The sequence below is a fragment of the Ranitomeya variabilis genome, chromosome 5 (assembly GCF_051348905.1).
Source record: "Ranitomeya variabilis isolate aRanVar5 chromosome 5, aRanVar5.hap1, whole genome shotgun sequence".
NCBI classification, from domain to species: Eukaryota; Metazoa; Chordata; class Amphibia; order Anura; family Dendrobatidae; genus Ranitomeya; species Ranitomeya variabilis.
Window position 1 is genome coordinate 420,867,161 of NC_135236.1, and position 13,553 is coordinate 420,880,713.

Genomic DNA, 13,553 nt, shown 5'->3' on the forward strand with positions numbered 1-13,553 from the left:
TTTTAGCTCCCAGTTTTGTATTTTCCCAAGGGTAACAGGAGAAATTCGACCCCAAAAGTTGTTACCCAATTTGTCCTGAGTATGCTGATACCCCATATGTGGGGGGGGGAACCACCGTTTGTGCGCATGGCAGAGCTCGGTAAGGAAGGAGCGCCATTTGGAATGCAGACTTAGATGGATTGGTCTGCAGGCGTCACGTTGCATTTCCAAAGCCCCTGATGCACCTAAACAGTAGAAACCTCAAAGAAGTGACACCATTTTGGAAACTAGACCCCCCAAGGAACTTATCTGGATGTGTTGTGAGAACTTTGAACCCCCAAGTGTTTAACTACAGTTTTTAGCCCAGAGCCGTGAAAATAAAAAATCATTTTTTTTCCACAAAAATTATTTTTTAGCCCCCAGTTTTGTATTTTTTCCAGGGTAACAGGAGACATTGGACCCCAAAAGTTGTTGTCCAATTTGTCCTGAGTACGCTGATACCCCATATGTGGGGGGGAACCACCGTTTGGGCGCATGGCAGAGCTCGGAAGGGAAGAAGCGCCATTTGGAATGCAGACTTAGATGGATTGGTCTGCAGGCGTCACGTAACATTTGCAGAGCCCCTGATGCACCTAAACAGTAGAAACCCCCACAAGTGACACCATTTTGGAAACTAGACCCCACAAGGAACTTATCTAGATGTGTTTTGACAGCTTTGAACCCCCAACTGTTTCACTACAGTTTATAATGCAGAGTCTTGAAAATAAAAATTAATTTTTTTCCCACAAAAATGTTTTTTAGCCCCCCAAATTTTTATTTTCCCAAGGGTAACAAGAGAAATTGGACCCCAAAAGTTGTTGTCCAATTTGTTCTGAGTACGCTGATACCCCATATGTGGGGGGGAACAACTGTTTGGGCGCATGGCAGAGCTCGGAAGGGAAGGAGCACTGTTTTACTTTTTCAACGCAGAATTGGCTGGAATTGAGATCGGACGCCATGTCGCGTTTGGAGAGCCCTGATGTGCCTAAACAGTGGAAACGCCCAATTCTAACTGAAACCCTAACCCAAACACACCCCTAACCCTAATCCCAACCATTACCCTAACCACACCCCTAACCCTGACACACCCCTAACCCTGACACACCCCTAACCCTAAACCGTAAATGTAATCCAAACCTTAACCCTAACTTTAGCCCCAACCCTAACTTTAGCCCCAACCTTAACCCTAACTTTAGCCCCAACCCTAACTTTAGCCCCAGCCCTAACCCTAGCCCCAACCCTAGCTCTAACCCTAGCCCGAACCCTAACCCTAGCCCCAACCCTAACCCTAGCCCCAACCCTAGCCCCAACCCTAACCCTAGCCCCAACCCTAACCCTAGCCCCAACCCTAGCCCCAACCCTAACCCTAGCCCTAACCCCAACCCTAGCCGGAAAATGGAAATAAATACATTTTTTTAATTTTTTTTATGTTTCCCTAACTAAGGGGGTGATGAAGGGGGGGTTTGATTTACTTTTATAGTGGGTTTTCTAGCGGATTTTTATGATTGGCAGCCGTCACACACTAAAAGACGCTTTTTATTGCAAAAAATATTTTTTGAATCTCCACATTTTGAGACCTATAATTTTTCCATATTTTGGTCCACAGAGTCATGTGAGGTCTTGTTTTTTGCGGGACGAGTTGACGTTTTTATTGGTAACATTTTTGGGCACATGACATTTTTTGATCGCTTTTTATTCCGATTTTTGTGAGGCAGAATGACCAAAAACCAGCTATTCATGAATTTCTTTTGGGGGGGGGGGGGGGTCGTTTATACCATTGCGCGTTTGGTAAAAAGGATAAAGCAGTATTATTCTTCGGGTCAGTACGATTACAGCGATACCTCATTTACATTTTTTTATGTTTTGGCGCTTTTTATACGATAAAAACTATTTTATAGAAAAAATTATTTTTGCATCGCTTTATTCTGAGGACTGTAACTTTATTTTTTCGCTGATGATGCTGTATGGTGGCTCGTTTTTTGCGGGACAAGATGGCGTTTTCAGCGGTACCATGGTTATTTATATCCGTCTTTTGATTGCGCGTTATTCCACTTTTTGTTCGGCGGTATGATAAAGCGTTTTTTGCCTTTTTTTTTACGGTGTTCACTGAAGGGGTTAACTAGTGAGACAGTTTTATAGGTCGGGTCATTACGGACGCGGCGATACTAAATGTGTGTACTTATTGTTTTTTTTTATTTAGATAAAAAAAAATGTATTTATGGTAACAATATATTTTTTTTTATTATTTATTTAGGTTTTTTTTTTTACATATCTAAAAAAAATTTTTTTTTTTTTTTTTTTTTTAACTTTTTTGCTTTGTCCCAGGGGGGACATCACTGTATAGTGACAGATTGCTGATCTGACACTTTGCAGAGCAGTGTGTCAGATCAGCAATCTGGCATGCCCTGCTCCTTGGTTACCAGAGCCTGCTCTGGACCCGGAAGTAGTCCCTGCAGGACCCGGAAGTAGTCCCTGCAGGACCCGGAAGTAGCCCCGCGGCCATTTTGGATCCGGGGCCTGCAGGGACGAGTCGCTCGGTACAAGGCGAGTACATCGCCTTGTACCGATCGTCTCAGGGAAGCCCGCAGGGAGCCCCCTCCCTGCGCGATGCTTCCCTGTACCGCCGGAACACTGCGATCAAATTTGATCGCAGTGTGCCGGGGGTTAATGTGCCGGGGGCGGTCCGTGACCGCTCCTGGCACATAGTGCCGGATGTCAGCTGCGATAGTCAGCTGACACCCGGCCGCGCTCCCCCCGTGAGTGCGGCCGATCGCTATGACGTACTATCCCGTCGAGGGTCAGATAGGCCCAGGTCACCTCGACGGGACAGTACGTCTAAGGTCAGAGAGGGGTTAACCCTTCAGGTGCTTCACGGGAACTAAAGGTACCTTCACACGAAACGACTTTGTAACGATATCGCTAGTGATCCGTGACGTTGCAGCGTCCTCGCTAGCGATATCGTTTAGTTTGACACGCAGCAGCGATCAGGATCCTGCTGTGATGTCGCTGGTCGCTGAATAAAGTCGAGAACTTTATTTGGTCATCCGATCGCCGTGTATCGTTGTGTTTGAAAGCAAAAGAAACGATACCAGCGATGTTTTACTCTGGTAACCAGGGTAAACATCGGGTTACTAAGCGCAGGGCCGCGCTTAGTAACCCGATGTTTACCCTGGTTACCAGCGTAAAATGTAAAAAAAACAAACAGTACATACTCACCTGCGCGTCCCCCAGCGTCTGCTTCCTGACACTTACTGAGCGCCGGCCCTAAAGTGAAAGTGAAAGCACAGCGGTGACGTCACCGCTGTGCTGTTAGGGCCGGAGCTCAGTCAGTGTCAGGAAGCAGACGCTGGGGGACGCGCAGGTGAGCATGTACTGTTTGTTTTTTTTACTTTTACGCTGGTAACCAGGGTAAACATCGGGTTACTAAGCGCGGCCCTGCGCTTAGCTACCCGATGTTTACCCTGGTTACCCGGGGACCTCGGCATCGTTGGTCGCTGGAGAGCGGTCTGTGTGACAGCTCCCCAGCGATCAAACAGCGACGCTGCAGCGATCGGCATCGTTGTCGCTATCGCTGCAGCGTCGCTTCGTGTGAAGGTACCTTAAAGCAATGTGGAAGGAAAAAAAACAAACATTAAACTTTTTTTTTTGTTTTTCCACAACAAAAATTTACTTTGGAACCAAACTTTTTTTTTTTCTTAACAAGTCTTCACAAGGGTATCAGGAGAAAATGGAAAACAAAATTTGTTGTGCAATTTCTACTGAGTACGCCGATACCCCATATGTGGGGGAAAGCCAATGTTTGGGCACATGGCAAGGTTCAGATGGGAGGGAGCACAGTTTTGACTTTTTGAACCCAAATTGGCTGGAATCAATGGCGGGCGCCATGTCGCGGTTGGAGACCCCCTGATGTACTTACACAGTGGAAACCCCCAAACTTTAACCCTAACGCAGCCCTAACCCCAACAAAACTCTAACCCCAAGCCTAACCCCAAGCCTAGCCCCAAGCCTAGCCCCAAGCCTAGCCCCAAGCCTAGCCCCAGTTCTTGGCGGGCGCACTGCGCATGCACCCGGCATTTTCTTCACGGAAGATGATGCTGTGGGCAGGGAGAAAGTCGGGGGGACTGGAGGGGGGTAACCCTTTTCTCTCTCCTCTGATGTGCTAGATCATATCAGAGAAGAGAGGAATAAATGGAAAATCAGACTTTTTTGCGGTCTCAACACTGGGGCGGTAAAAACCAGCCCAAATCATGTTCTCCGGGGTCTTGGCTACCTTCGGTAGCCAAGACACTGGAGAATTTCCGAAGCTAGGGAGCGCTATAACCTTATTTCTCAGCGCCGTTAAAAAGTGGCGCTAAGTGTAAGTACTCTTAAAGGGAACCTATCACCCCGTTTTTTTCGGTATGAGATAAAAATACTGTTAAATATGGCCTGAGCTGTGCATTACAATAGTGTAGTTTGTGGACCCCGATTCCCCACCTATGCTGCCGAAATACGTTACCAAAGTAGTCGTTTTCGCCTGTCAATCAGGCTGGTCAGGTCAGATGGGCGTGGCTTCTTCCCCCAGATATTGCGTAGTTTTCCGTTGGTGGCGTAGTGGTGTGCGCATGTCCAACGTCCCCAATCCTGCACGGGGGGGTGAAAATAGCAGCGATGTCCGTTATTCCATTGGTGGTCGGTGGGCGCGGCCATCTTCCTTTGGCCGCGCGTGCGCAGAAGCGGCGCTCTGCTGGCCGCGGCTTCAGGAAAATGGCCGCCGCGATCTCCATCTGCGCACGCGCGGCATCCCGCGGCCATTTTCCTGAAGCCGCGGCCAGCAGAGCGCCGCTTCTGCGCACGCGCGGCCAAAGGAAGATGGCCGCGCCCACCGACCACCAATGGAATAACGGACATCGCTGCTATTTTCACCCCCCCGTGCAGGATTGGGGACGTTGGACATGCGCACACCACTACGCCACCAACGGAAAACTACGCAATATCTGGGGGAAGAAGCCACGCCCATCCGACCTGACCAGCCTGATTGACAGGCGAAAATGACTACTTTGGTAACGTATTTCGGCAGCATAGGTGGGGAATCGGGGTCCACAAACTACACTATTGTAATGCACAGCTCAGGCCCTATTTAACAGTATTTTTATCTCATACCGAAAAAAACGGGGTGATAGGTTCCCTTTAACTGCCGCCGTTAAAAGGCATATCATTGGCCGTTAAGGGATTAAAAGTTAAGGACAAAGTTCTTTTGAGCAAGTTCGTAAAAAAACAAACAAAAAAAAGCCTGAAAAGTTGCTTAAAAAAACCCATCACTTGAAAGATTCATACCATTCATTTCTATTGTAAAATCTCTTTGATGATCATATTTTCAGTCTTTTGTGTTTTTATGCTAAAACAAACAAAAAAAACCCCACATGAACGCTTCTTTGAAAAGGCTCATGATACAATCCGCTCCAAGCTAGGCAATGTCCAATCAAAAGGCTGTTAAACGGAAAAAAAAAAAAAAAAAAAAAGTTTCAGGAAAAAGTCTCTTGCAAAAACTTTTCAAAACCACTTAAGGAAATGAAAAATGTCTTCAAAAACTGCCCTGAACCAATTTCCACTTGAAAACTCTTCACATACTCCAAAACGGCTATACTGTTATGAAAAGAGGCGTATGAACCCTGCATTTTATAATAAAAATATTGCAAATTACACTACAGTAGTTATTTATCAGCAGAAACAGCAGAAAAAAAAATCCTATTATGTAATACATTTTAGAAGTGTAAAAAACAAACAAAAAAAAAAACACTTTAGGATTGTGTAATAACTATTAAGGTGCTGTTTGTTCTTACATAAGTCCACTTCTGTCTATCTGATGTCCAGCAATGCACAAGACACTTCTCTAAGAATATTATGTCTCTTGCAGTCAGCATGATGTGTAAATGCCATCCTTCCAAAGCTGCAGGCAATAGAAGGCCATGGCAATACTTTGCAGGAACTGCTGACAGTATCATTTGTAGACTTTTAAGGTACCTTCACACTAAACGACTTTGCAACGATAACGATAGCGATCCGTGACCTTGCAGCGTCCTGGATAGCGATATCGTTGTGTTTGACACGCAGCAGCGATCTGGATCCTGCTGTGATATCGCTGGTCGTTGCTGAAAGTCCAGAACTTTATTTGGTCGTCAGATCGGCGTGTATCGTTGTGTTTGACAGCAAAAGCAACGATGCCAGCAATGTTTTACAATGGTAACCAGGGTAAATATCGGGTTACTAAGCGCAGGGCCGCGCTTAGTAACCCGATATTTACCCTGGTTACCATTGTAAAACTAAAAAAAAAAAACGTACATACTCACCTTCTGATGTCCGTCAGGTCCCTGGCCGTCTGCTTCCCGCACTGACTGCGAGCGCCGGCCGGCCGTAAAGCACAACACAGCGGTGACGTCACCGCTGTGCTCTGCTTTTACTTTACGGCCGGCGCTCACAGTCAGTGCGGGAAGCAGACAGCCAGGGACCTGACGGACATCAGAAGGGGAGTATGTACTGTTTTTTTTTTACATTTACAATGGTAACCAGGGTAAACATCGGGTTACTAAGCGCGGCCCTGTGCTTAGTAACCCGATGTTTACCCTGGTTACCCGGGGACCGGCATCGTTGGTCGCTGGAGAGCTGTCTGTGTGACAGCTCTCCAGCGACGCTGCAGCGATCGGCATTGTTGTCGTTATCGCTGCAGCGTCGCTTAATGTGACGGTACCTTTAGTCTGCATTAGTGCAGCAGAGCTCAAATGAAAAATAAAAAAATGATGCACTAACCCTTCATAAATTGTATATATACACTAAAATACTAGAAAAAAAAAACAACAAAAAAAAAAACCACATACAGAATTTATTGGCGCTAAAACTCTAGAGTTACAGAAGCAATTGTCTGTGGTGGGAAAAGACTTGGGACCCAATGCATCAAAGTTTTCAAGACAATTCTGGCGTAAAAGCTTTGAAGAATTGCAACATTTTGGCACAACTCTGAGCTGCATTTAAACTGGTGTCTACTGCTAAAATGCTCAGAACTGTGGCAGCATGACGAGTGGCAGAAGCCACAAGCTGTATACCAGCAAAACGCCAGTCTTGATGCATTGACTTGACTGCATGTTTTTTGCTGCTTTTTTAAGCAAAATAAAAGCTGGTTGTCACAGCACCAGCAAAAGCTATGAGATTTCAGAAATCTCATGCACACGTTTTTTTTTTTGCACCCGATTTTGAGAACTGCAGCCTTTTTAAATCAGCAGCATGTCACTTCTTTCAGAACACTTGCAAATGATAAGACAACTTGCATCTTTTACGTGATCAGTCGAACAAACAAAACTGTGTCCAGATCATTTTATGTATACCACAAGATATAATCATCAAAACCAACCTTTCTGTAGGAGTCTTCTATTGTGGGGTCATATTTTTCAACAAAAATTCCTTGGACAAACTGGACGGTCTGTTAAAGATCAAAAAATCTTTATTAATTGCACGAAGGAAAGAAATTTGAGAAAAGCAAATTAGGAGGAAAAAAGGTCACAGACGGCATTACAAGCTTGTGATTGAGCCAGCTTAGATAACGATATTTGCATACATGGCCCTACTATAATGTAGTGATTGCTGACTCCAGACTAAAAATCAAGTAATTTAAAAAATAATTGTAATTAAAAGTGTTGTAAAATACACATCTACTGACACCCCCCCCCACCCCACCCCACAAAAAAAAAATCAAAACTTTCCACAAGTCTGGAATCTCGGCAAAACCCAACTGAAGTGAATGGCGATTAGCTGCAATAGCTCACAGAACCATTGGCTAGACAAAGCCCTGTTTTTAAAGGACAGCAGTCACGACTGTCAAATCATGTACAACCCCTTGAAATGGTTGTTTGATATAAAGCAATGTATTATAATTCCTTGAGAACTTAATCATTAAGCTCCATTTCACAAAGCATGTTAATTACACCATGGAATCATTTTCCACCAAGATCATTTAAGGCTTGAGGCACATTTGTAAATTAAGACATTACCCTGCAATATGACCCTTATACTGTTCTTTGCAACACACAATGGCAGATTACCGTGCTGCACGAAGCAGTTAGTCATATATGTGCCACTTTACCATCCATTGAACGCACACCAGGAAGCACTGGAGACTAGTACAAACAGATAAAGTACCCCAGGAACGCTCACTTCTCCCATTAATGGTGTCACACACTGTTCTAAGCTTATCTAAATGTCTACGGAAAAAGCAGTGCAGATGTAACTGGAAATATAAAGTTATCGATCCATGTAGTCAGCCAGTGAGAAACACAATGGATATAGAACTCGGCACGCTATTCAACGTGCTGCTAATGCATTTCATATAGATACACAGGTCACTATGCAGACTATTATGGCAAGTACAATATAGCAGGAACGCAGCTTCAGATCTAGGCGTACATGCAACTAGTGCTTTACTTACATCGGAGACCAGTGCTTCTCGGCTGTATGTGTTATCAGTTCAACTCAGTAGATGTGAATGGGGCTGAGCTCTATTACAATACACCATCTATAAATGTGGCATGGTTTCTGGAAGTAAGCTTTTTATATTCCTGATTCTGTTCAAGAAAAGTGAATGTTGTGACTAAGTGTAGGTGCACACGATCAGGAATTGGCAGCACTTAGCACATAGCACATGTCCGCAGCATCCAAAGCACTGCCGGCTATTGAACGCAGGCGATTCCGCATGTGTTTATTCAACTGTGTGGATTCACCGCATCCTATACATTGAACAGGAGAAATTAATATTGCGGAGGCTCAAGTCTCCACAAATAGACATGCTGCGGTCTGGAAAGATGCACCGCATGTCTGTCTCCACATTAAGCCATCTACTATGTAACATCTGGCAGCTGCGGGTTGGACGCTGCACAAGTACACAGTGTCCAACCCACAGCGATTACTGATCGTGTGTACATATCCTAAGATCGTCACCACTGGCCAAAACAGAAAAGCAGCAATCTGGTCAAAAAGGAAACTAGTGCAGAAGGACTGGGTTTGTACATCTTTTAAGCTGAGAGATGATTACCTTCCCTTCCATATCATGATCCGTACAGGTAATCTTTCTTTATACAGTGTCAAACAAGCCATGATAATAATTAAAGCACTCACAGAACACACAAACATTTAGATTTGAATGCAACCAGGGCTGTGGAGTCGGAGCCCATTTTGGTGGAGTCGGAGTCATGGAAATTGATGAGTCAGAGGCTTACCGACTCCACAGCCCTGACTGCAACTAATCTCAATATGCTACCCCCCATTGCAGTTAGGTTACCCTGAAACATTTCTCTATAGCTCCACTTCCTGTCTTAACTGCTTAGATGTCGCATCACTATTAGTTGCTGCAACTGTGTAGTAAATAGTAATATATAAGTGACAAGCCCTGGAAATAAATGAACAGAGACATTACCATCCTTGTGGCTTACATTTATTGTGCTGTGCGTGGCATGGGTACAGCTTCAGCCCCATAAAAGCATGGCAGATGTCACCAAGGCTTTAATAATCTCTGTGCTTGCTTTGAAGTGGAGGAAACGTGTTGGTCACCAGGGAACAACAAAACAGTAAAGCTGCAGGGTTCAACAGTGCACACATTTTTAATTATAATTTTGCTTCCAAAAAGCAAAATTAAGCACATTTCTAAATATTCCCTATTAAAATGTCCTACAATTTTGTTGTGATGAGAGTCTAACTGCTCTACATAGCCGTTTACTGTTTCTGGCAATGTGTACATGAAGAATTACACCAAATGTGGCCACCATATGACTTGTATCCTGCATTTTTTCATTCATTTTCTCATCTCTTAAAGAGAATTTGTCAGTAGAATCAACCCAACTAAGCAGTCTGTCTATATGAGGACGTAGGTCATAGAAAGCTGAATAAAATGATACCATAATATCTGTGATCCAATGTCTTATTAAAGAGTAGTCCATATTTGAATATGTAAATTTGCTGTTAAGATCTATGGGCCGGACAAAGATCTCCCATAGAGTCTGCTTCCAGAGCGTATTTTAAATGAAAGAGGGCGTTACTAATATGAGACATGTAATAACTGACAGTCTGCTCTCCTGATCTAAATGTATGACAATGCTAACACCACCTTTGATTTAAAATATGCTCCCAAAACAGATTCTCTAGCATATCAGTGTCTTCTGGACTATAGATCTTAACAGCTCACTTACATATTAAGAAAAATATGGATTTCTCTGGAGGTAGGAGAAAGAGGCTGATAAATGGAGAATAAAACACATTTCTCTGATAAGTTGCATTATAATGTTTCTTACATTTGCCTGTGCTACCTATTTATGCAAAATGTGTTGGAAGTACAATTCCTTTAAAAGGAATCTGTCATTAGGATCAATCCTTGTAAGTTATCTATATTGGCATGTTGGTCATAGGAAGCTGAATAAAATTATACCATATGTGTAATCCGATGTCTTATTCCAAAGAGATTCAGGTTTTTCTTCTATGTAAACGAGCTTTTAAGTGGCATGGGCTGGCCACTGATTTGCAGGAGAATCTGCCTCCGGAGCTTATAAATGAAAGGGGGAGTTACCAGTGTGAGACATGTAACCAACACAGAACAGTAGAACTGAACTTTGTCTCAAACATTTTCTGCAGCTCTCACAGCATTGCTGAACTGCAACACTGTCTGCCTGCGAGATGAAAGCTGAGGCACTGAGAGGAACCTGCAGATGTATTTGTAATTCGTAAGGGCTCGCTCACACGAGCATATAACATGGCCAAGTGCTATGCTATGTTTTATCGAATAGAACTTGGATCAGTGTTATTCTATTGGGTAGTTCAGATCTGGGATTTGGTTTCTCATGCTGAATCATCATGAGAAAATAATCGCAGCATGCTGCAAATGCATCTGAGAATCAGATACCACACCCCCATACAAGTCTATGGGTGCATGTGAAACATCTAACCCCACTCGGATGTCATCCAAATGCAGTCCAGTTACCATGGACGCTGGCAATGGAGAAATTAACTCTCTCTGTCCCCTCTGCTTCGATTCTGTCACGCAAGAGAATCGGAGCACAGTGCAGTGACAATCAGCTCATACTCTTGACAGTTTGAGCCGAGTGTCATTTGCATAATTGGCCCCGATTCTCTCGCACGAGAATACATATGCTTGTGTGACCCCGGACTTATAGTTACACACAGCTCTGAGGTGAGATCAAGGGAGCAGAGCGCAGCCATTACACAGCACACTGATGATGTTCCCTTTTATTAAAAAAAAAAAAAAAAAAAAAAAGAAGCTATGGAGGCAGATTCTCATGCAGATCAGTGTCCAGTTGTTTCTAATGACCACTTCCCTTAAAAGGGTTGTCCACTACCAGGACAACCTCTTAAACTAAATGTTTGACTCCCACAAAATAGTAAAGTTTATACTTACCCGTGCCGGCACTCGCACTCCCCAGGACTGTGATGCCGTGTTGTGTCATCGACGCCCAATCAGCGCTGGCGTCACTGTGTCCGCTTTTGTAGATTTTGAACATGAACAGGAAGTCTGGGCTGAGGCTGATCTCTGACTTCCTCTTCATGTTCAGTTTGTCCGGACACAGTGATGCCAGCGCTGATTGGGTGTCGATGTGACGTGTCACAACACCACATCACAGTCCCAGGGAGAGCGACTGCCAACCCCGGGAAAGGAGCCGGTACGGGAAGAGAGTGTAGGCTTTATTTTATCAGGGCCGAACCTTTAATTAAGAAGGGGTTGTCCTAGTAGTGGATAACCCCTTTAAGGAAACCACATACATACTTTGTGTACGGAAAGTATTCGTACCCCTTTAAATTGGTCATTGCAGCCATTTGGTAAAATTCAAAAAAAGTTCATTTTTTTCCTCATTAACCCCTTCATGACCTCAGCTTTTTTCGGTTTTGCGTTTTTTTGTTTTTCGCTCCCCTCCTTCCCAGAGCCATAACTTTTTTATTTTTCCGTCAATATGGCCATGTGAGGGCTTATGTTTTGCAGGACAAGTTGCACGTTTGAACGACCTCATTGGTTTTAGCATGTCGTGTACTAGAAAACGGGAAAAAACATTCCAAGTGCGGTGAAATTGCAAAAAAAAGTGCAATCCCACACTTTGTTTGGTTTTTTTGCTAGGTTCACTAAACGCTAAAATTGACCTGCCATTATGATTCTCCAGGTTATTACGAGTTCATAGACACCAAACATTTCTAGGTTATTTTTTATCTAAGTGGTAAAAGAAAATTCCAAACTTTGCAAAAATAAAAATTGCAAATTTTCCGATACCTGTAGTGTCTCCATTTTTCGCGATCTGGGGTTGGGTGAGGGATTGTTTTTTGTAAGCCGAGCTAACGTTTTTAACCCCTTTCTGACATATGACGTACTATCCCGTCGAGGTGGGGTGGGCCCGTGTGACCACTGAAGGGATAGTGAGTCATATGCGATCGGCCGCGCTCACGGGGGGAGCACGGCCGATCGCAGCCGGTTGTCAGCTGACTATCGCAGCTGACATCCGGCACTATGTGCCAGGAGCGGTCACGGACCGCCCCTGGCACATTAACCCCCGGAACACCGCGATCAGACATGATCGCAGTGTTCCGGTTGTATAGGGAAGCATCGCGCAGGGATGGGGCTCCCTGCGTGCTTCCCTGAGACCCTCGGCGCAACGCGATGTGCTCGCGTTGCTCCGAGGGTCTCCTACCTCCTTCTCCCTGCAGGCCCCGGATCCAAAAATGGCCGCGGGGCTGCTTCCAGGTCCTGCAGGGAGGTGGCTTACTAGCGCCTGCTCAGAGCAAGCGCTGGTAAGCCTGCAGCCCTGCCTGTCAGATCTCTGATAGGCGCTTCTGGCTATCGGGCTGGAAATGAGCTCATCGCTGATCCCCGTCACGTGATCGGGGGTTAGCGATGCGTCGGCATGACAACCAGAGCTCTATTGAAGATCTCTATGGTTGTTGATCCTGGATTGCTGTGAGCGCCACCCTGTGGTCGGCGCTCACAGCAATACTGTAATTCTGCTACATAGGAGCAATCTGGGCATCGCTCCTTTGTAGCAGAGCCGATCAGGCTATGCCAGCTTCTAACCTCCCATGGAGGCTATTGGAGCATGGCAAAAGTAAAAAAAAAAAATGAAAAATAAAAAAAAATATACGTTTAAATCACCCCCTTTCGCAATTCCAACCGCCACTATTGCAGGCACATGTCATCTGTACAAAACAGCTGACATGTCCCACTTTGATGCGGGCTCACCGCCGGAGCCCGCATCAAAGCGGAGTTCTGACCTCGGACGTACTATTCTGTCCGAGGTCACAAAGGGGTTAATGTACACTCTGCACCCCATCTTGACTGGAAAAAAACCAAAGGTTTTTCACACCTTGATTTGTGGATCCTCTGCCATTCTTCCTTGCAGATCCTCTCCAGTTTCATCAGGTTGGATGGTGAACGTTGGTGGATAGCCATTTTCAGGTTTCTCCAGACATGCTCAATTGGATTTAGGTCAGGGCTCTGGCTGGGCCAGTCAAGAATGGTCACAGAG

General features: G+C 44.8%; 1 protein-coding gene across 1 annotated transcript in view; it reads right to left on the bottom strand.

Moving 5' to 3' along the window:
* RAP1B (RAP1B, member of RAS oncogene family) overlaps positions 1–13,553 on the bottom strand; it is a 92,227-nt gene that overhangs the window by 30,054 nt on the left and 48,620 nt on the right. Inside the window, exon 3 of the mRNA XM_077265240.1 lies at positions 7,403–7,471. Coding sequence (XP_077121355.1) covers positions 7,403–7,471 — 69 coding nt within the window. The remainder of the gene's footprint in view (positions 1–7,402; positions 7,472–13,553) is intronic.